General features: G+C 40.7%; 1 protein-coding gene across 1 annotated transcript in view; it reads left to right on the top strand.

Moving 5' to 3' along the window:
• Positions 1–19,992, top strand: part of FHDC1 (FH2 domain containing 1) — a 36,309-nt gene extending 16,317 nt beyond the window's left edge. Inside the window, exons 5-12 of the mRNA XM_063156370.1 lie at positions 3,740–3,825; positions 3,907–4,007; positions 6,676–6,746; positions 6,864–6,971; positions 7,859–7,929; positions 10,251–10,368; positions 12,605–12,769; positions 15,932–19,992. Coding sequence (XP_063012440.1) covers positions 3,740–3,825; positions 3,907–4,007; positions 6,676–6,746; positions 6,864–6,971; positions 7,859–7,929; positions 10,251–10,368; positions 12,605–12,769; positions 15,932–17,977 — 2,766 coding nt within the window. The 3' untranslated portion in view covers positions 17,978–19,992. The remainder of the gene's footprint in view (positions 1–3,739; positions 3,826–3,906; positions 4,008–6,675; positions 6,747–6,863; positions 6,972–7,858; positions 7,930–10,250; positions 10,369–12,604; positions 12,770–15,931) is intronic.
• Positions 19,993–20,598: the final 606 nt, after the last annotated feature.

Below are 20,598 nucleotides of genomic sequence, written 5' to 3'. Positions count from 1 at the left end.
CAGGCCCAGACTGGCAAACATTGAGAGTCCAGTGTTTAACGAGCTAGAATAGCCAGAATTTGTACTTTAAATACATACTGAAGAGAGCATATCACACAGGTAATCAGCTCACCCACACACATGCGCTCCCAGGTTATCAACACAGTGCCTCAACTTCCTTCACAATGTCTCAAGCCTGTCCTTTGCTCATGCACTCTGATTTCAAACCCCGGCCATCCATCACCTGCTTTATTGGGACTGTTTCTGTCAGCTCTACCCTTTTCAAACCATGCCTGTAGTTAAATGCCCCCTCCTTTCCTCAGCCAGTCCTTTATAGGGTTGACAATCCTTCAGAGCATACATCTCCTTTTCTTTTTTTGCCCTTTATGGTTACCTGCAGGTTTTTCTCCCTTTCTTTTTATCATTTGCTGGTAGTGGTTTGCCACTGCCCCGGCTAGTGCCACATCGTGCCTCATTGCACAAGAAATGTTTATTCCTCTTCTTCAAAGGTCCTGCATAACTACAAGATCCTGCAAGGTTTTATGCCATAAAATAAAATATCACTAGAAGTGCTGCTGGTAGCTTAAAAATTACCAAGAACTTGAATACAGTAGCTTTCATGTCTGCCAGGTGCAATGGCATACTTGCAATGGACATCTCTGCTGCAATTGTTCACAAATCAAATCAAAGATCAGGCTTTCTATGTTTCATAACTGTTCTTTAAATTAAGCAAATTATATATGTGAGAACCTTGTGTATCTAAAATCAGATTGAGTGTGCATGGGCATGCATGGACAGTGCAAATGCATATTCCATATACAAATATAATGAAAAATTAAATTAGTAGCTCAGCACCCAATTTGAGTAATACAGAACTGAGCATACAATGTAATCATGCTCTCTTGCATATACACATTACACTGACATATCTCAGTACATGGCTGTCTACTCTTGTGGAAAAGTTTTGTTGTGCTTCAAGAAAGGAGGTCAAGGCCAGAACTGATAGGGTTATTGATTATGATTTTATAATAAGCTACATTTTTAGCTCTCTTGTGTTCTGAAGCCATCTACTATATCTGCTAACATGATTAACAGTGAACATGGTTGTCAATCCCCATGGTTTCTTTGCAGCTCCTGGCTGCAGTTGTTATTTGAATTTGACCCCCACTTCTGGGAACCATCACAGAATCTCAGTTTTCTTCCAGAATACTTGGACAACATGGCAGCAGAGAGTAGAGGCAGTTTCATGGGATTTTGAGTAGTCACCCATGGAATGTGTAATGACAGACATCCAAAATGTGTTCCATTAATTTTTTAGCTTTGGTGTTCAGAAGTTGTTTTTTTAGTTCATTAGTAGTGTTGATAAAGTCAAATAACTTTTTATTTCCCTTCATGGTGAGAATTATTTTTAAATTATGAAATTATTAATAAAAAAGGGAACACTGCCCGAAGCTTTTTGCATGGTGACATTCACACCCCATCCTACCCATCAGAAGGCAGCCTTGTCAATGTCTTCTGTTGGGCATGTTTAGGAATGTTCCTCCTCTGAATTAATTCTGGGATTTAGTACTCACTCATATGACTCCAGGCGTTTTTCCTGGTAGGATAGAAGACAATTTCATCTGGTGCATGTAAAACTAAAATTCCACATAGAAAACATTGACTTACTGTTTAAAGTATATTTAAATATAGCACTGGAAGCATGAATAAATTAATATTCATGTCTCAGGATCTCTTGTTGTTCACTTTTTGTGCCTTTAAGTCTTCAAATTGCATCTTCCTAGAATTAACCTGTGGCTTATATGATCTGATTTTGGTGAGGTGGCGTGGGTTTTTTTGGAGGGCTGCTTTTCTGTCTTTCCTCCCTCTCTCCCATATCTGAATGTCTGTATCCTTTTCAGGCAAACACTGATATCTGCAAGATACTAAAATGAGGTTGGAGAATTTGCAGATTTTTAAGGTTGCAGGCCACTAGTTTTGGGAAGCTAGGTTAAAGAACACCTTTAAAGACAGAGATAGTATACTATCTCTCACTCGCCACTTAATGATGGAGAAAAAGTGTTTATTTTGGGTTTGTTTCTTGATCATTTAACACCTTAGAATTATCAGGAATGTCAAGTCTGGTCTTTCCTGTTTTTTTGTTGGCAGACTTCTTGAATTACTCAGTAAATTAGGAGTTTTCTCAGGCCTAAAAAAATGAGTATGCTGTTTATCTTTAGAAGGGGAGCTGTTGTCTGAGTGTCTTGAGTTAAATGGGGGGTGGGGGGTGGTGTTAGGAAATGAAGCTAGATATGCTGAATAAAAACTGCTCTCTGATTAGAGGTCTTGTCCTTGGTCATAAGTTTTTGTTAGGTTTTTTCCTTGTTCATTTGTTTGTTGATGTGGTTTTCAATTTGAAAAGAAATTATTTTCCATTCTGTGTTTAACTTGTATTTTTATCTTTCTTAATGTGTTCTCAACATTTCTATTTTTTCTGGTGTGGAAAAAAATGGAAACAAAGCAGAAAACAACTGCTCAAAGAATCATTTCCTTCAGTTAGTTCAGAACCCTGATTTAGCAGAGCATATTTGTCTTCCACTACAGATCAGCTACTTTTTTACTGTCAAAGCAGAAAAGTAACTGAAGTGAATAATTTGTAGGCTGATTCTTTAACAAAACCTGTGGATATCTTGCTACATCACAGCAGTGGGGTAACTGTTGATGCCCTGATGTAGTGTTCTTCTCTCCAATAGCTTAATATGCTCTCTACAACTAAAGACCATCTGTGTAAGTGTGGTTGTGAATGGGCTTTAAGTGTGGTGTTACACAAAGGAAGGATGATGGGCTGGTGTATAAATCAGTGGAAACATGCAGCTGCTGCTGCTGGGTGAGAACTTGTTGCTTGAATAAAGAAATAGTGTAACTGAGAGTGAGCTCTGCTTTTGAACATGGTTGCTGTGTTGGAAGATGGGGAAGAAATTCCAGTTATGCTTAAACATATGTGCATGTATTTTTCAGTTCTTCTATATAAACAAATAGTGAGTATGTGGGTGGATCAGTGGCTTCCAGATCATGCAAATATATGGATTTTGGTGGAGCTGGGAAGGAAGATTGACAAAATTAATGCAGTGATATTTCCTTTGCATGTAAATGGTGTCCTCAGAGTACTGAGAGTACTGACAACAAATTACTTAAAATGCAAGATTGCATTTATCTTTAAAATATTTCATATTAATGAAAAAAATACAAACTCAAGATCATGAAGTTTACCCCTTTAAGAGCATTTTAGGGGAAATGGTTAAAGCTAGTATCTTGAAAAATCCCTGTAACTGAAAGTTGAGTTGTGTTGTGCCAAAAAGATCTAGGCAGTCCTGTGCTGAATATTTTGAACACAGTTATGCTATGCCCAAGTGTACATCACAGTTGTTGAAGGGTTGAGGGTCATTTTTCAGATCATCATCAGTGTCCTAAACATAGTGATGAAAGCAATCATTGATCAGAAATCAAAATCAGCAATCAGAACCATCAGCATGGTTTCTGCTGCTGGACTGTTGAGCTAGTTTTCTGGGAGAAGAGTGAGGCTATTTTTTAATTTTTTTTTTGTGGTTGGGGTGTGTGCAAATTACAGGATCTTGGGACAGTGAAGCCATTCACTCACTGGGTGGACTTTCCAATGCCTTCATTTAAAATTACTGCTTTTCAGGGTGTTGCCTTCCAAAGTCAGGTTAATCTTAATCTTTCATGAAATTCTTTGCTAGTGTTTTTTTTTTCTCTTTTCTAGGTAAAGAAATTAAAAGCCTTTGATGGAGATGTATCAAAACTGTCTCAAGCTGATTCCTTCATGTACTTACTAATCCAGGTGCCAAAGTAAGGAGATGGTTGGTTTGTTCTGTTTGTGATAAGTGTTCTTTTTTGGCTGTCAGTTCTAAACCTGTTCGTGTACTCCAGCTATGCTCTTAGGATTGAAGCCATGGTGTTGGAGAGGGAGTTCTCACCCTCCTGTGCTTCTCTACAGGATGACATGAAAATTATAAGACGGGCAACAAAAGGTAATTAAATATGTTGGGACATGCCTAATACTCTTGTTTTTGTTAGCATGTTAATTAGTCTGCATTACGAAGACCAGAGCTTGAATTTCAGGTACCTTAGCTATTAAAAGGAGGCTAACTCCCCTCTGACAAATGCCATCAGGGTGTGCCTGGTGGATCTTTGCTTCCAAAACCAAAAATCTGGGGACTTTGGGTACACTAGCAGAAATTCATGTTCAAAGCCTAAGAGTAATGTATCCTAAACTGATAGAAGCAAAAGTGTCTATGACCAAATTAGGATGTCATCTTTTGAGTAGTTTGCTCATTCCTGCACTGCTCTCCCTGTGATGGAATGTGGTTGTTACACCTCTCTGCTTATTCTTTCAGAGATCCATAGAAAAAAAAAAATTACCGTTTTCTAAATTTCTCTGTAGGCTACTTCCTTTTGAGATGGCAATATTGATAGGTTAAAATCTTTATTGTAAAGAATACTTTGCTATTCCTTGATTTTCTGTTTTTATTCTGTTTCTCTACATACCTGTTCTACTCTTTACATTTCTCAAGTTTTGAACTGCTGCAGATGGCTGTGTGTTGGGTAATGTAGTGTCTTCTACTCTGCAGGAAAATAGTTGATTTCCTGGTTCCAGTTAAACATTTATGCCAATCCTTTACAGTATCTTGAGTTCTTCTTTGTCCTGTTCCTCAATATGAAATTCATATTTCATGTTGGAAATTTTTTGACAGGCTACTAGATCACTGCTTAGACTGCTTGTAGTGGGTATAAGTAGTGCACTAATTAAAATATTCAATTATGAGCACTGGTGATTGGAATAGTCCTTTCAAGTGAAAGCAAAGGGAAAAAAAGCATTTTCCCACCAGTGGGGATTGAACTTCTCATTGACTCAGGAAAGTGTGCAGTACTTAGGATTAGGTCTGAGTTTGGCCTTTTATTAGAATCTCTTTTAAATCATTGTTCTTTGTGTTTTGAGGAACAGACATATGTGAGGGAATATGTTACGTATAAAATAGCCACACCTTAGTGTCCTTCGTGTCCTTCACCCAAGACATGTAAACTGGTGAATTAATGCCCTCCAGAGAGGAGCCACTTTGGTCTCCAGCTCCTGCATCAGGCCAGTCAAACAAATCACTGACTGGGCCTTCCCTGTGTTCAGTCCACTTGGTCATGTGCTCTTCTCCTTTTGGTCTTTTCACTCCAGGGTTTGTTGATAGCCTGAAGTTGTTTAGGAACTATGTCTCCTTTTCTATTGCTGTCTCCTAGGTTTCTGTCCTGTAATTAAATGGGGAGAATATTTACTTCAATTTTAATGCTGATAATCACTAAGGGTTAGGATGGTCTGAACAGCCTGGTGGATTCTCACCTGGCCTGCAGATGGATGGGTGTCACAGGGACGCGGGGCAGGCTCCTACTGTGTGAGGGCTTTAGGAGTTGCCTTCTCCTCTTGGCCTTGTGAAATTTGCTATTTCCTTATTTATTCTCTCCTCTCTCTTCATCCTTGTGTCCTCACCTTGGGTCTATCTTGTTAGATCAAATGTTATTTAACTATTTCTATGGTTATAGGTTGCCAGTATTGAAACACAAATGTGTAAGGGCTATGGGCTTCCAAAATGATTCATTGCTGTATTGTGTTGTGCAGCTGAATGCAGGATAAATTACAGAATGTGGACTTGGAACCAAACTAGTTTTTCAAAGTATTTACACTACAATCAAAAGGATTCCACCTTTTATTTTCTTCATTAGTATAACATATAGTACCTCACATTACAACCAGCTCATATTGATTTTCTTGCCATATGGATAATTGCAAATTTGGAGTTGCTTGGTTTGCTGTGCCACATTTATTAACTCTTTACAGTTTTGAATTTCCACATCTTATTTCTAAGGCAGTCTCTCTGGTGCACATATATTGTTTTTTGCACATACACTGTTTTTTGCTGGTATGTGGCTGGGTGAAAGGGTGTATGAATTCAGACAGAACACTACTGTGCATTTTGCAAAGAAATATACATGCATACATATAAACCAGGCTTGTGTGATGGGAAAACTTTAAAAGGCTGTTTTATTCCATGTGACTCCATGTCACACTGAGTATAACTTTGTGCTAAATCATCTTTGATATGACAGCTAAAACAAATGCTGCTCTGAGTTAGTGATCATACAGAAATAAAATGATGATTCATAATGGGAGTGGGATAAGCAAGGAAAATTTAAACATTGTCTGTTATCTTTTCAGGCCTTATGGCCAAGTCTCCTAAAAAAGAGTAGTTGTTCAAAAGCCCAATCCTGGCAGATGGCAAATGGATCCTGCAGGGTGCAGAACACTTACCTCACACTGGAATAATTAGTAGGTGGTGAGGATACTTAACCACTTGCATAAGACACTTTGCACATTGCAGGATTAGGCCCCAAATGTTTCCTTAGCTGCTGGAGGTTGCCTTGGAAATACTACACTTGCTAAGTTAAAGTCTGAAAATACACTTGAGGTTTGTCAGTTGTGCTTGTGAATTGGAATTAAATAGTGCCATTATCTTTCCCATGACCTCTTCAGTTTATTGGAGTTTCTTGTCAAATTAAAAAAAAAAAAAAAAGCTGGAGATGAAGAGGAGCTTGCTAACTGACTATATTTCTAAACAAACAATTGTCAGACGGCAATTTCCTTGTTCCTTGCAGAGTTAATGACTTGTGAGGAGCTGCATTCCATATTGCACTTGGTCCTCCAGGCTGGGAATATTATGAATGCGGTAAGTGACATCCCAAAGGGAGATGGCTGGTGGGCTGTACCTCCTTGTTAGTGCTGCAGTGCTCTGATGTCACGCCTCAGCTTCTCATCTGCTCTTCTGCAAATTGTTTCTTTTCAGGGAGGTTATGCTGGCAATGCTGTTGGATTCAAACTGTCGTCGCTGCTCAAGCTGGCAGACACGAAAGCAAACAAACCTGGGATGAGTCTGCTGCATTTTGTGGCTCTGGTATAGAAAATCTATTTTGCTGGTATAAGCAACTTCTACAAATATAGGTTCATTGATTGATACACAATATAAGGGGCTATGTGTCTCCAAAAAGCAACTGTCTCACAGCTTTGATTTAATCTTCACCTTTCTTCTCCCGCCATGAAATTCACCAAAAATTACCTCTACTTGGTCATCCTATCAAGAACCCCATGGAAAGGTTAAGTTTTTATATAATGTAGGAACTTGCTTTCATCAAACTTCTTCATTGTAGATTTTCTCGTATTGTCCCAAATTCTTACACTGTGGAAGTGGTTTATTTTGATAAAAATTCGCTCAATCTTCCTGTTGAATCTTTTGAACAGCCTTCTGGATAGTTTTTTCTTCCTCCCTTAATGACTGATGTGTGTTTTTTAAAGCTGCTGCAGACATTTTCAAGCTATTTTTCCTTCCTTTCAAACTTTTTGATTTTAAAAGGGAGAGAATTTAAATGCATCTATTTGACTTTGGTTATCTGTGTACAAACTGGCTTAAGAGATTTAATAGGGTATAAATTGATGTTTGTGCAGGAAGCATCGTATCTGCTCAAACAATGGCATCAGTAAATTGTTCTTTCCCTGACATTCCTCATTAATACATCTGGCTTGTGTTCACTGGCAGAAGCAGCTCTTATTTTATGCTGCAAAATGGAAGCTGTTGTTTAAAATCTCCAGTTCTGATCCCTGCCTTTCTTTAAGGGATGTCCTCCACTCAGTTGTGTTAGGATTGAATGGGAAGAAAAACAGTGCAGGAGCGAAACCTTTAAGTGCCCTCCCAGAAGCTTTAGAACTGCCAGACTTAGGGATTTTGGCATGGTGCTGGAATGTTAATGGATTGTGTGTGTTTTGGTTTTGTTCTGTTTGTTTCAGGAAGCCCAAAAGAAAGATGCTGCTCTTCTCAACTTTTCAGAAAAAATTAGGAGTGTTCATGATGCCGCCAGGTGAGTTAAAAGAAAACTGAAAACTTATGGTTAGAGTGAAATTGGAATTTTCTCATTTGTGAAGCAATGAGGCTTATTCAGGAAAGTCTTGGCACAAAAACAGATCTTTACAAATGTTTACTGTAGCTTTGAGGTCTTCATTTCCATTTACTAGCAGAAGTATGCCTGCAATGTGCCTTCAGGTATGAGGTTTTTTTATTACATGATCTCCATAGGTTTTTGGTAATTCTGTCTCTGTCAAATACATGTGCCTGTTCATTATTTTCAAGGGAATGAAGTAAAGCACGATACTCTTTTTCCCTAAACCAATTTCCATCAGTTTCTGAGCAGGCTACAATTCTTTTCCAAATCTGGTACCAGGGGCAGGTGCTGGCCCTGGCTTCACTTAGATGCTTTTTGAGGTTTCATTTACTGTCTTGGTTGGAAAATCTGAAGGATTTGTGGCTCTGCATTTTTTCAGTTGAAAGTCTGAGGCTGCATAATTGTAAACTGAAGCTGATTTGTACCTCAGTAACTGTGCTTACTTCAGTGAGACAGTGTGATCTAAATCTGAAACCTGGAAGCTAGCAATGCTGAAGTTCTGTTCCCAGTTTTGCTACTTCCTTACTCTTGAGCTTAGGGCAATCTATTTACATTCTTTTCCCAGCTGCAAAATCCAGTTTCTTAGATCTGATGGAGGGTTAAGTAATGTCTGCAAAAGACTGAAATCTTCTGAGGAAAGGAGTGGCCATGGAGTTAATCAGAAAATTTTTGAGGGACCACCTGTGTGGCTCTCTGCCATCCAACCCACACACCTTTCTGGCAGTTGGCCATGTGGCCTGCTGGGGAATGCAGCTTTCCTCAGCATCCAAGCCCCCTGGCAAACAGGAGAGAAACAGGCAGAGTCCCAGATTTGGTGATATTTATTTTCTAACCACTTTGTTCTTTGATCACATTTGTTAACACTGAAGATCTTCTGTTGTAACTCATGCTGAAGTCTATTCAGGGAGTGCACTTTGTACATGAAAATGAAACAAAATTAAATATGTTCCTCACCACTGGGCACGAGGAAGGTCTTTAGAGAGAATTGTCATGTACAAGTTGCTCATAAATCCACCCAGTTAGAGCATGTTAAAACAACTACCATTACGTTCTTTATTTTTTGTTGTCTTTCCTTCTTTACTTGTAGGCCATCCTCTTCCTCCTTCACAGGCAGGAAAATGTAGCCTGTATTTTCTACTGCTTTTCTTAGTTGCAAAACCACCATGTTTTCCCAAAACAGGGAACTGTTATATGTATTGCTATTATATATATAACTATTACATATATAACTATAATATGATATTAATTTGTGTGTGTACTGACAAACTTACAGATGTGTCACGTTCTGCTGCCATGTGCATTTCAGTCAGGCTGCCACAAGTTCTTCAGCTTTAGTGTTTGGAAGTCATGCAGCTGGTGAGACAACCTGAGGAGGAGCATGTGCACAGTTGTTACTTCTTAGCACTTGGCTAGCTGTACTGCTTCAATTCCTAGGCAAAGTTTAGTTCTCTGGTGAAGGAAATGCCATAGGTTTAGAAGCATTTACCCTCCAAGTGACTGGAAGGCTTAGGTGGGAGCTCCTGTTGTATGGAATGTGGGTCTCCCAGGACAACACTTAGATTACACCCGATCAGATTCCTGTGAGCTTCAGTTTCTGAGTTCCCTTTTCACAGCAGCTTCTCTGCTGGTGTTTAGCAGAAGGATGAAATATTGTATCTGCAGGGTTGAGACTGTGTGGGTTGCATTGCTGTGGCTGCTTAGAAGAGTGTGATGTGCAATTTCATGATGCCAGATGCTACTGCCAAAATCAGTAGTCCTGCTGATGGTCTCTTGTGGCCCCCTTTTTGTGGTAGCTCCTGCACTCAAACAGTCATGTAGTCAGTTGGACCAAGCAAAGTATCCATCTGGAACAAACTGGCTTTTTCCTTTTCCTAGGTTAATTTTCAGTTCACAGAGGTGGCTGGCCATCTTGAAAATGAGTGCTAGGCACCAGGAGAGAAAAGGAACACCTGGACAGAGGCAGGGCAGCAGTAACCTTTTTAAGGTTAGGTGGGTAGGACTGGCTGGAGTTAATCATGAAACCACACCCCATGGGAATCTTTTCAGGTTGCAAATAAGAAGAAATGTGCTTATCTCTCTCCTAATTTTCAGTGTCTACTCTGGAAAGATTTCCTGAACAGGCAGGTCTTGTTTGATAGCCTGTTTGAGCCTCATGTAAAGCATCCACTTTTGCAGTTGTGGCTAACCTGTGGGCCACTCCTTCTCTCTTGATAAACGTTCTCTGTACATGCTATTTTTAGGTTATCCATTGATAGTGTAGAAGCAGAGCTGCACTCGCTGTCTGTCAAGACCAGATCTGTTAAAGACAGCATCCGACGAGACCCAAAACTCTTTCACCAGATGGAAAACTTTCTCCAGGTTTGTAGGATATCTGTGTTAATGTGTTACTCTTGCCTGAGTACAGCAGCATTCCTCAGCTGAATGCAATTTGTGTGGACCTGTCAATAAACAGAAGCACTGTTTTAATATGCCTAGCCTGTCAGTTTGTACAAAGGTGTTCCAGCCTCCTGCTGTTTGTCAAGTAAGATTGTTGGAAGGGCTGTGTTTTTACAGGGAGGGATACTGAGTGTACATTGCCCAAGGCTTGTTAGGCAAGCGTGTTTAGTGCGTGCGAAGGCACTGATGAAGATCAGTAGTTAAAATATAAGACAATTTGGAGTGGTCTCTGCTTTTGTACTTTGCAGCTGCCCAAAATATAATGTCTGCATGTTAGGTTATTCTGGAGCACATCAGTTTTAGCTGAGGGTGTGCTGAGGGATGAATCTTGATAGCTGGGTGGCTGAAGAGATATTGCTGGAAGCTGGAAGGTTAAGGGACTCTTTTCTCTACTAATTTACCCTTAACACAGAGTCTCTCTTACTCAGAGCCATACCATTAGGCCGTGTGGGTTCTCCTTTTTTTTTATTTCATTGAGTTCTGCAATGGCTTTATAGGCCTGGATGTGTATAGCACTTACCTTGGAAGCAGAGTTCTTGGTATTTTCTGAGTATGTGGTGATGCCTTAAGAAATACATATTATACTTCAATTAAATTATTTTTTTTCTGTTTCACACTACAGGTAATTATTAAAAGTAAGAAGGCAGGTGTTGATCTGGAACTTAACCCACCCTGATTTTCAACTTGCAAATGTAGTTAATAGCCCCTGTAGTTTTTCAGGAGATGAAAAGCTGATGAAGAAAGGGGCAGGTTAAGATTGAAATACCTGTCCTCATTCACTCTGAATTGTTGGCTTTTATCCATTGCACCCAGACTCTTTAATGTTATGTTTTAACATGTTTGGGATTTTAAAAAATTTAATAGGTGGTTTTATGTAACACTACAACCTTGTTTAGGCCACATTCCAAAAGAAATGTTGGAGAAAAAATAATTTTACAAATGCATACCTTGCATAAACACTTCCGGATTTTGTTTCTAAATTACAGGTGATAACCAAGCTGATCTAAAAGTCAGCTTTGATTATTTCACCCTTGTGAATAAACTCCTGAAATATGTGGGAGGAACTATTTTTTGATGTATGCTTTTATCAGTTGTCCAGTTTATCTTCAGGTTTTATTGTGGACTTTTTTGTCCCCTCTTTTTTCTTTTTTTTCTTAAGACTACCAAGTCATATTTGTTCCTATCCTAGTGGTAAAATTTTCTAAGTAATTCCTGAAAGGAGGTTTGGATTAAGTGGTCACCAGTACCTCCAGCTGCATTTTCCCACCCCAGTGCTACATTATGAAAAATGAAAAATATTTAGGTGACTATGAGTTAGAGATTTGTCTGAAAAAATAACTTTTCTTCTCAGGTTACTTTGAGCTACAGGTGGTGTCTGATGGGGGATTGTGCAAGAATAGAAGTGGGTAGCTGGTGATGCAGACAGAGGAGACAGGGCACCTAATCAAAGTGTTTTCAGGAGTTCTGCTGCTCAAAGTCTAATCACAGCCTTATTCTCTTCCTCCTGAATCTTCTTCCACTAAACTAGTCTCATCCTGTCTGTATTGCTCTGTACTTATGGTTCAAAGTGCTACTTTAGGGGAACATTTTCTGGATGTGTTAAAATATATGTATTTTCAGTGGTTCCTTACCTTTCAAGTATGAAAACCTTTTTTGTTGTAGTTTATGGTCACCTTAGGAAGGAATTGATTTTGTGGTGTATATCCATGAATCAGTTCATGTGTGTTTTTGGAAAAGTGGGGAGGAGGAATTAATCCTTCATGCTTAGCTGAAGGTTGGAAGGGAAATGGGAAAATAAGGAATGAGGAGCTTTTAAGGAGCTCCCAGGAGGTCTGTCAGTGCCCTAGTACAGTCTTTGATTTTACTCATCTAAAACTTAAATCAGTAAGTTTGTTCAAGGGCTTTTGAGCTTTTTCCTGGTTTCCATCCTAGTCACAAGAATGTACATTTTGATTGATCTATTTTTCCTGACCTTTACTCAGTTTGCTGAAATGGCATGTGTCCTTTTGTTAGTACAAGATCTCCATCAAAATTTTAATTTCCTAGGCTCTGTAGCTTCTAGCTTGGAATATGAATTTCATAACTTCCTGATATATGCATGACCTGTTGTGACTTTAACTTTTCTATCTGGTTCATGTGTGTATGGTTTTTGCTGCAGTTTGCTGTAAGGCATCTGAAGGAGCTTGAACACCAGAAACGAGAACTGCAAAAGGAGGGAAATGCTCTCATTGACTTTTTCTGTGAAGACAAAGAAACTATGAAGTTGGATGAGTGTTTCCAGATATTTAGGGACTTCTGCATAAGATTCAACACATCTGTTAAGGTAAGAGTGCTGAATGGGATTCTCACACTTCTGAAATGGATATTGGCTCACATGAATTAAGTTGGTTTTTCTGCTTAAGGGGCATTTTGTATCTTGTAGTATTTGATTTATTTGCTCAAATGGCTACAGAAAACTGCACTCCTGGAAGCATTCCTTGCCAGAAGCCAGGTGGGAATGGCCATTGTGAGCAGCCCTGCTGCTCTGCATCTTCTGTTTCTGGTGGGAGAGACCACTGGGATGATAGATCAGGGTTGTTCATTGGCCTGCTTGTAAGTGGGCACCTCCCTTCTGTTTTGGTGAGGAGGCTGGTGACTGCTAAGCTGAGCTGTGAGACAGATTGCACAGATTTCCTGACCATGGGTTGCTGTTCAGGTGTTGGCCTGGTAGTGTTGGATAGTTGGAAGGGCCTTGAGGTGTGCCCTGCCATTCCTTGGATGTACCTGCCTGAATCCATGCTAGCTCAGGCTCTCCACTGCCTTCCTCTACATGGCTAGAGGCACTTCACCAAGTAAAGTAAGGGCTGTGTATTTTACTTTGTCCTTTCAAAGGATTTTTGTGGGTGAAAACTTGAAACAGGCCTATGGCAGCAAGATACCTTATCCCCAGTGTGAGCATTCATTTGCTGATACCCTGAATTGGTCCTAAATAATTCAGGAAATGTACCAAGATGGAGGAGCGAGGAGCAGTATTTGTATTAGTGTTGGTTAGTTTTGGTTCAGCAAAGGCTGTGTATTGTTACAGATGTTTCTTAGGTCTTTATAAATAGAATTAATGAGCTGGATCGGTGCCCTTTTGCAATCTGCCTTTGGCAGCACTTTGGATAAAAGCTTTGGTTCAGAAAGAAGAGAACGATGTTGATTAAGAGCGAGCTGACAGGATGTTCAGCTAATGTGCCTGTGGTACCATTAGTTTGCCTAACCTTTACCACCCAAGACAGCACATAGTTACAGGAGGGTGCACATTGCACAAATGTCTAAAACCAAATGGTGATAGCTGTTGCAGCCAGTTTGCCAAGAGAGGACTTCATCCAGATATGTTCAAATATTGGAGATTGAGGATTTCATTCATAGTCACGTATTACAAGTGGTGGATGGATAGCTATGACTTTTGAGGTCCCCTCTTTGTAATACGCACGTACACTCTAAAAAACGACAAATTAGACTCTTGCTTGCAAATTTGAGAAGATTTGCCTGCTAACTGTGGATTGACCATTGTTCCTACAACATTACCAGAACAATTTAGAATTAAAATGGCAGTTGCAACAAAAGAATGTGATGTGTTGACAGCACGTCCAACAGTCTAAAAAGATGGCTTGTACCACCATGGCCATGTGCGCATATTTCAAATGCTTAAACATTTTTTGCAGTTTTTTGGCATGTCTAACTATGTGCTTAAAATAGGTTTTTTCATCTGAATAAAATCTCCTAAAACATGTTCTGGGTGAGGTTAAAATATTCTTTTTCTAATATGGAATATAGTATTAGTATCTGCAACTATTTTGAACCCTTTCTCTTGACAATGGTATTTTTAAAGTTGAACTTTAGCATTTGGCAAGAATTCATTCTGTAATTCCATACCTGTAAACGAAAGCTTCCTGCCAAACATTTTTCCTGAAATGCAAGTTTTTTCTTTTCCTTTCTTAGATGTTCAGGTTTCTTAGGTCTCTAATGCATCCTATCTTTCAGGGCCCAGCATAGTCTTAAATCCACTTTAAGAGGTGTAGATTAATCCATTCATCCCAAAGCATTAGGCTTTTGTTTACTGAAAGCTTTCAGGTGACTTTTCCTAGTGGTGCAGCTCTTCTGTTGTCACAACAATGGGAAGATTAAACTATACAAAGCCTTAGACAAATAAAGGTGTGATTTTTTTAAACAGTGTGTCATTGATTAGACCAGATTTAACAACATGCTGGAAAATCATGTAATTTTTGAATCCTCTGTCAAGACTAGCCTGTTCCTTCTTTCTTTTGCTACAGCTGTACTGGCTGCAGCAAGCCAAGTTCTTCATTTCAGAAGTAACCCAGAAAGTTCAACCAAAGGTGCAGTTAGATTAAATCTGAAGCCTAGAGGTAACAGTTAAAATGCTGATATTCACAGTAAATCACTGCTAATTATTTTAGTAAAAAAGTGTTTACTGTGTTGTCTTTCAAATTCAAACTACCTGTTCTATGGCTTCCTGAACCAAAATCCCTCAGTTTAGCTGCCAAAAATCTCCTTCCTACCGTGGGCAATCTCTGTACTGCAGTTGGCAGTTTTTGAAACCAACAGTGATTATGAGATCCAAAATTGAAGCGAGACATTGACTGATGGTCCTTGAGTGGTGTCAGTTATGTCTAACTATCGTGAGGCATTGTGTTAACTTATCTATTTGCTTTCATATGCAATTAAGCCATGCCTTTTCACAAAATTTTCAGTCTGTAATGGTAGAGGAAAGTATCACTGTGCAGAAATTGGACTTGCTGAGGAACAATTGCAGTGGTAGTAAGGTGGGCTGGAAAAACCACGTTGGCTGTATGCTGGTCAGACAAGTTTGTCTAAAATATGGATGTAAAGATTAGATAGAGGTTTATTCACCTGGTAAGACTGCCACCTTTAAACTTAGTGAGGATTTGGTGCTCTCCATCTTACATCTGGAACTCTTTGGCTTGACCAAAGAGTGGTTGGGCACTGGAACAGGCTGCCCAGGGAAGAGGTCACAGCACCAAGCCTGACAGAATTCAAGTGTTCGGACAATGCTCTCAGGCACATGATGTGACTTTTGGGGATGGTCCTGTCCAGGGCCAGGGGTTGAATTCAGTGATCCCTGTGGGTCCCTGCCAACTCAGCATGTTCTGTAATTCTAAGATGTGAAATCTGCTTAGGTTTAATGGGTCAATTTGTTGGTCTTTGCAAGGTCTGGTGGTTTTTTTTGCATATGCTGACCAGATGGATGTGTCATCCCATTAGTTATGCAGGGAGCTGCTCTCCATAGGGTTAATGGTTGCAGGCTGTGGTTGCCACGGTGATTTCATGTGTGTATATTTATTGGAGGTTGGGAGTGGGTGACAGCACTACGAGCTAACTTCGATGGGAAGAAATAAAGGGAGAGAGGGAGGAGTGTGCCTTGTTCTTATGCATAGGACACTGTCCTCTGAGACACATATTTGTGATTTTCCTCCTTCAGGAGAATAGGGAACGAGAGATCCAGGAGCTCCATAGTCTGCAAAGGCAAAAGGAGCTGGAGGAGAAGCGTCGATCCTGGGCAGCTGGAGAGCTTGGGAGCTTTGGGCGGAGCAGCAGTGAAAATGATGTAGAGATGTTGGCTAAAAATGGACTTGGAGAATTTCTTCCCTTCTTGCAGCAGAGGCCTCAAAGCCCTTTGTACAGAAACACAAATTCCAGACGCTCTCGACTTTCTTTGGGGATGACTGCAGACAGGGAGTTGCAGAGTTTCCTGGAAATCTCCAAAGATGAGGATCCAAACAAGTTTAACAGCCTTCCCCGTGCAAACACCCGGCAAGCAAAACCTAACGTAGCCTGGACGGAATCCAAGGAGACAAGAGATCTCAACTTAAATACCTTGCACTTGCACCAGCAGTCTGAAATGGAAGTGAAAAGTGGTGGCCCCGTGCAGGTGCCTCCAGCTCAGCCCAGCCACCTCAGCGGCTCAGCCAGCCCTGGTGCCCATTACTCACAGAGGAGCACCGACTACAACTTGCACACTTGCAACGCGTCCTGCGAGGAGTCCACAGACATCAATGCTCTGGCCCTTGCAATTGAGGAGCGTGAACTTGTTAAAGGGCTACGGAAGTTTGATATCCAAGGAGCAAAGCCTGCAGAAGATGCACCTTTAATGTATTTAGAGGATGCTGGCGGGACAGACCTGGAGACTCTGGATGATCTGAGCTTCCGTTCCCTGAGCACTGCCGATGATGAGCTGCCTCCAGCTGGCAGGAGTTCCAGAGAGGCCCGTGACCATCAAACCAGGGCAGTGGGTTGCAAGACTGAAGCTTTAGAGCCCAGCAGCAGCAGCCCTATGTCTATGGATACAAGTGCTTCAGGAAGTAGGGAAGATGGGCCAGCATGCTACATGTCAGATACCACAACTGATTGTTCTTTGACATTGGACTCTGAAGAGGGAAATGATTTTAAATTGGCAGACAACGAAATAAGAAGTGAGGCTGGCAAAGCATGCTCTTCTGGCAATGATGCTCAACACAAGGCTAGATCTTTCTTCTCAAACCTGAATTCCACCTCTGACAAGGACTTGTCTCTTCACACTTCTGCCAAGGATAAGGATGATGCTGATAGCAAACACACCCTTCCTAAAGAAAAACCCATAAAAAATAAAGATCTAGTAGGACCAAAGACAAACTCTCTAAAAGATCGATCTCCAAGCTCCACAAAACCCAGTGGCACTCGCCCTAGCCACACAGCTCCTTCCAGACCTGTCAGAACTTTGAATGCCTCCGAGAATGAAAGTATGAGGAAAGTGGTGCCTATTTCTCGGTCGAACAGGGCACCCAGCACCGTGAAAAAGCCAGAAGCCAAGCCAGCCCTTCGTGAAAGCAGCGCCATGGAGAGTCGGCTGTCTCACCGCAGCTCAGTCCGAGGCACGACAGACACGCTGCCAAGAAGTCCCTACAGGCACAGCATGTCAGTAGAAGAGCCAAAGTTACGAAGGGGCACTGTCACCTCAAGCAGTGCTCATTTCGAGAGGGACAGAGTTGCTCTCAAGAAGCCAATCTCTAAACCCATTAGGAGTAGTGTCAAATCAAAGACAGATGAAACAAAGATGTGTCGCTCCAGTGTAAAACCCCAGACCCCTGCAGATGACACCAAGGTTGCCACAGTCAGTATTCCCAAAGCACCACCTGCTGTCCCAAACTTTGCAAGGAATACAGTGGCCTCTTCTTCAAAGCGTGCAAAAGTGGATCTATCCACCTCATCCAGACCTCCCCCCATCACAAGGTCTGTGTCCCAGAGGCTGCCTAAAGTGAAGCCAGCAGCGACTTCTGATGATGCAAATCCAAAGGAGAACAGCGTGAGTACTTTAAAGAGAGCAAACAGTGCCAGAGTGGTTGGAAGAAGCGTCCTGCAGGGAGAAGCTGTCAGCACCAAAGCAGAGCCTGCACCAAAGGAACAGGGAACAGTGGAAAAGGCATCACTTAAACTGAAGGACGCAAACCGAACCACAATTGGTAAAATCCTGAAGCCATTATTGAAATAAGGGAGAGGGGTTTTTTTAATCTTGGAATGTGAACACTTGTCCAAGCACTGGATGTCTGTGTAGTGAAATTCCTTAAAACACTAACCTTGCCAATACATGGCATCATGTGCTTATTGAAGTACGGCACACTGTTGGAAAAGGGCAAGTAGCTGTGTTCTGGTCTAAATCCTTTTTTATGAATTTGAATGTATTTAAAGCTACTGTGATGGAATGTGAGCAGAACAGCAGATCTTCGCATTTGTGATAAAAAAAAGTTACCAAAAGCCAAAAAGTTTTAAGAAGTTTTAGCTACGAGATGAAACACTTTGTGACAGAAAACGTGGATTAAGGCCAGTTTTTTTGTGTATATATAAGATTCTTCCTAGGATTCAAGCCTTTGTGCTTGTTGGTTTCTTATTTGATGTCAAAATGAATCCTCTGGAACAGTACTGAAATGAACTTAGGTGATTGTACTTTCCATTGCTATCAATTCCTTGGATTCGGGAGCTCTTTTTGCCTGTTGCAAAGTCCATTGCTGGCAATTGGACAGACTGGGAACTGCTGGCCAAAAAATTGTAAAACAAGACCTTTGCTGTTTATGGCTGTCTTTAACCTCCCTGAAGAATTTATAGCATGTTTTATGAATTTGTATGTGTGTCTGGGGAAGGCTTTCTGCTGGGCAGGAGGCTTGTTCTCCAAGGATGTGGCAGCATTGTCTTGCATGCACAAGTGGATATGGCTGGTGCTGCATTGGATAGCACAGCTGGAGGCTGTGCCTGGTGGAAGGGCCATTGGCATGACGACTACTCCTGACTTGTTTTGATCACAAGCAAACTTGCCAGCTTTTGGTCATACAGAAGTGCCATATATTTATGATACATATCAGGATGTTTGCAGCTCAGCTCTTGAAGGCTGCAATGTAGTGCTGAGCACTTTCTTACCATTCCACGTTTCCACTGGTTTGTATACTACCAAACTACTTGAATGTTGCAATGGCTCTGGTTGAGCCATTCGTTTCCCTGCCTCCTCCTCCTCCTCCACTCCTGCTCCTTGTCAACAAGAATATTTAGCATGAAACACAGAGCTTACGCATGACAATGTTTTTGTAGAGTTCTTTGGTTGCTTCAAATGTGGTTTTTTTATGTTTAAAGAGTCTAAAGGAATTAAACTAGCATTTGATAAGCTTCTTGCAAAGTAAAAACACCCCTTTTTACTTGCAGATACAAATTTTAACTTCTGTAAGACTTAAGATACAGAGAATGTGGGGAAACTCATTCAGCATGCTATGCATCTTCCCAATAGAAATGTATTTAGGTGGGGAAAGTGCTGTTCTCCTAAGCATTTTATTTAAAGAATTGCCTTTTATTCACTTATGAATGAAGCCTCATTTAAGAATAAAATAAAAAACAAAAGGGAAATCTCTTTGGACAAGTGGCACTGACATGCTAGTGCTAGATCTGTTTGTCTGCTCTGTCCCTCTGTGCTGGGAGAGTGTAATTCAGTGAGAATGAGCTCACATGCTTCTCACGGGCTGGTATCAGGGGCAGCTGGCTTTGAGGTTTGAATCTGGCAAGGGGCCTTTGGCTCCTCCCACGTACCAGCCAATCTTGATGCAGACATCATACCCAAACACCATAAAGTATTGCACAGGGCCTCTTGTTTGTGTCTGTCCCACAGGGAGAATTTATAGAGCCCACTTTTCTGCAAGGGCAAATATTTTGCTTTTTGGATAAGCTTTTTGGTTACTGCCTCCATTGTGGGTTAGATACAAAAGCATCTCCCTTTATATTTGTATCTGTATGGATGTATGCACATCTGCAAGAGCAGATGATTGACCTTTTTCATTTTTTTTAAAGAAAGCAACAAATTTTATTGGTAGCAAGCTTGAAAAATAATTTAAATGTGTTTGGAACATGTAAATAAATTTCTATAAATCTGTGTAAAAGAAAACCAACTGTATTTAATGGAACATTTATACATTTCTGAGTAACTCGGTAGTTTAATAAAGTTCCCATTTACTGGGTATGATGTTTTTACTTTCTCCTTCCTATTACACTCTTGGCTTTGGTCCTGGAGATCTCAAGCAGCTGAGTCTGGGTGGGTGACTGTGGGAAGGACTCTACAGCAGAAATCATGGTGCTTGAAATCCCGGGGTTTTTTTTATATTGGGACATGCAGTTGAACTGCAGTTTCTGAACATTTTTGGGCTGGGACTTTCTGCACAGGTTTGGGTATAACATAGAAGGCATTAGAGGTAGATGCAGCACTTCATGTGCACACTGTATGTTGTGGCCAAGACAAATGTTCATGGCACTGACAAGTCTGGATCTGTCGCTATCTTCATGCCTTTGAGCTTAGCACACTTTATTGAGAAATTCTGGTCTACAACTCCCAGGACTGTGGAAATACAGAACAGCCTGTTTTGCAGGAGCATGTGGTGACTTTTGCACTGCAATTGTGAATTTTTCAGTTTTGTCCCACTCTCCCATTATTTTTCCTTCTTTATTGCACACTAAAGAACATCTATTCAGCAGAAAAAAAGTGAAATCCAGCCAGCCTCCTTGTCCTCAGGGAACATTTCCTCTTCTCTGCTATGGAAATCATTTCTGGACTGGAATTGCTGCTTTTTGCAAACTTGTTTA

This window comes from Melospiza melodia, chromosome 5 (assembly GCF_035770615.1).
Source record: "Melospiza melodia melodia isolate bMelMel2 chromosome 5, bMelMel2.pri, whole genome shotgun sequence".
NCBI lineage: Eukaryota > Metazoa > Chordata > Aves > Passeriformes > Passerellidae > Melospiza > Melospiza melodia.
The sequence above is the reverse complement of the archived record's forward strand: the minus strand, read 5'-3'. Positions and strand labels throughout refer to the sequence as shown.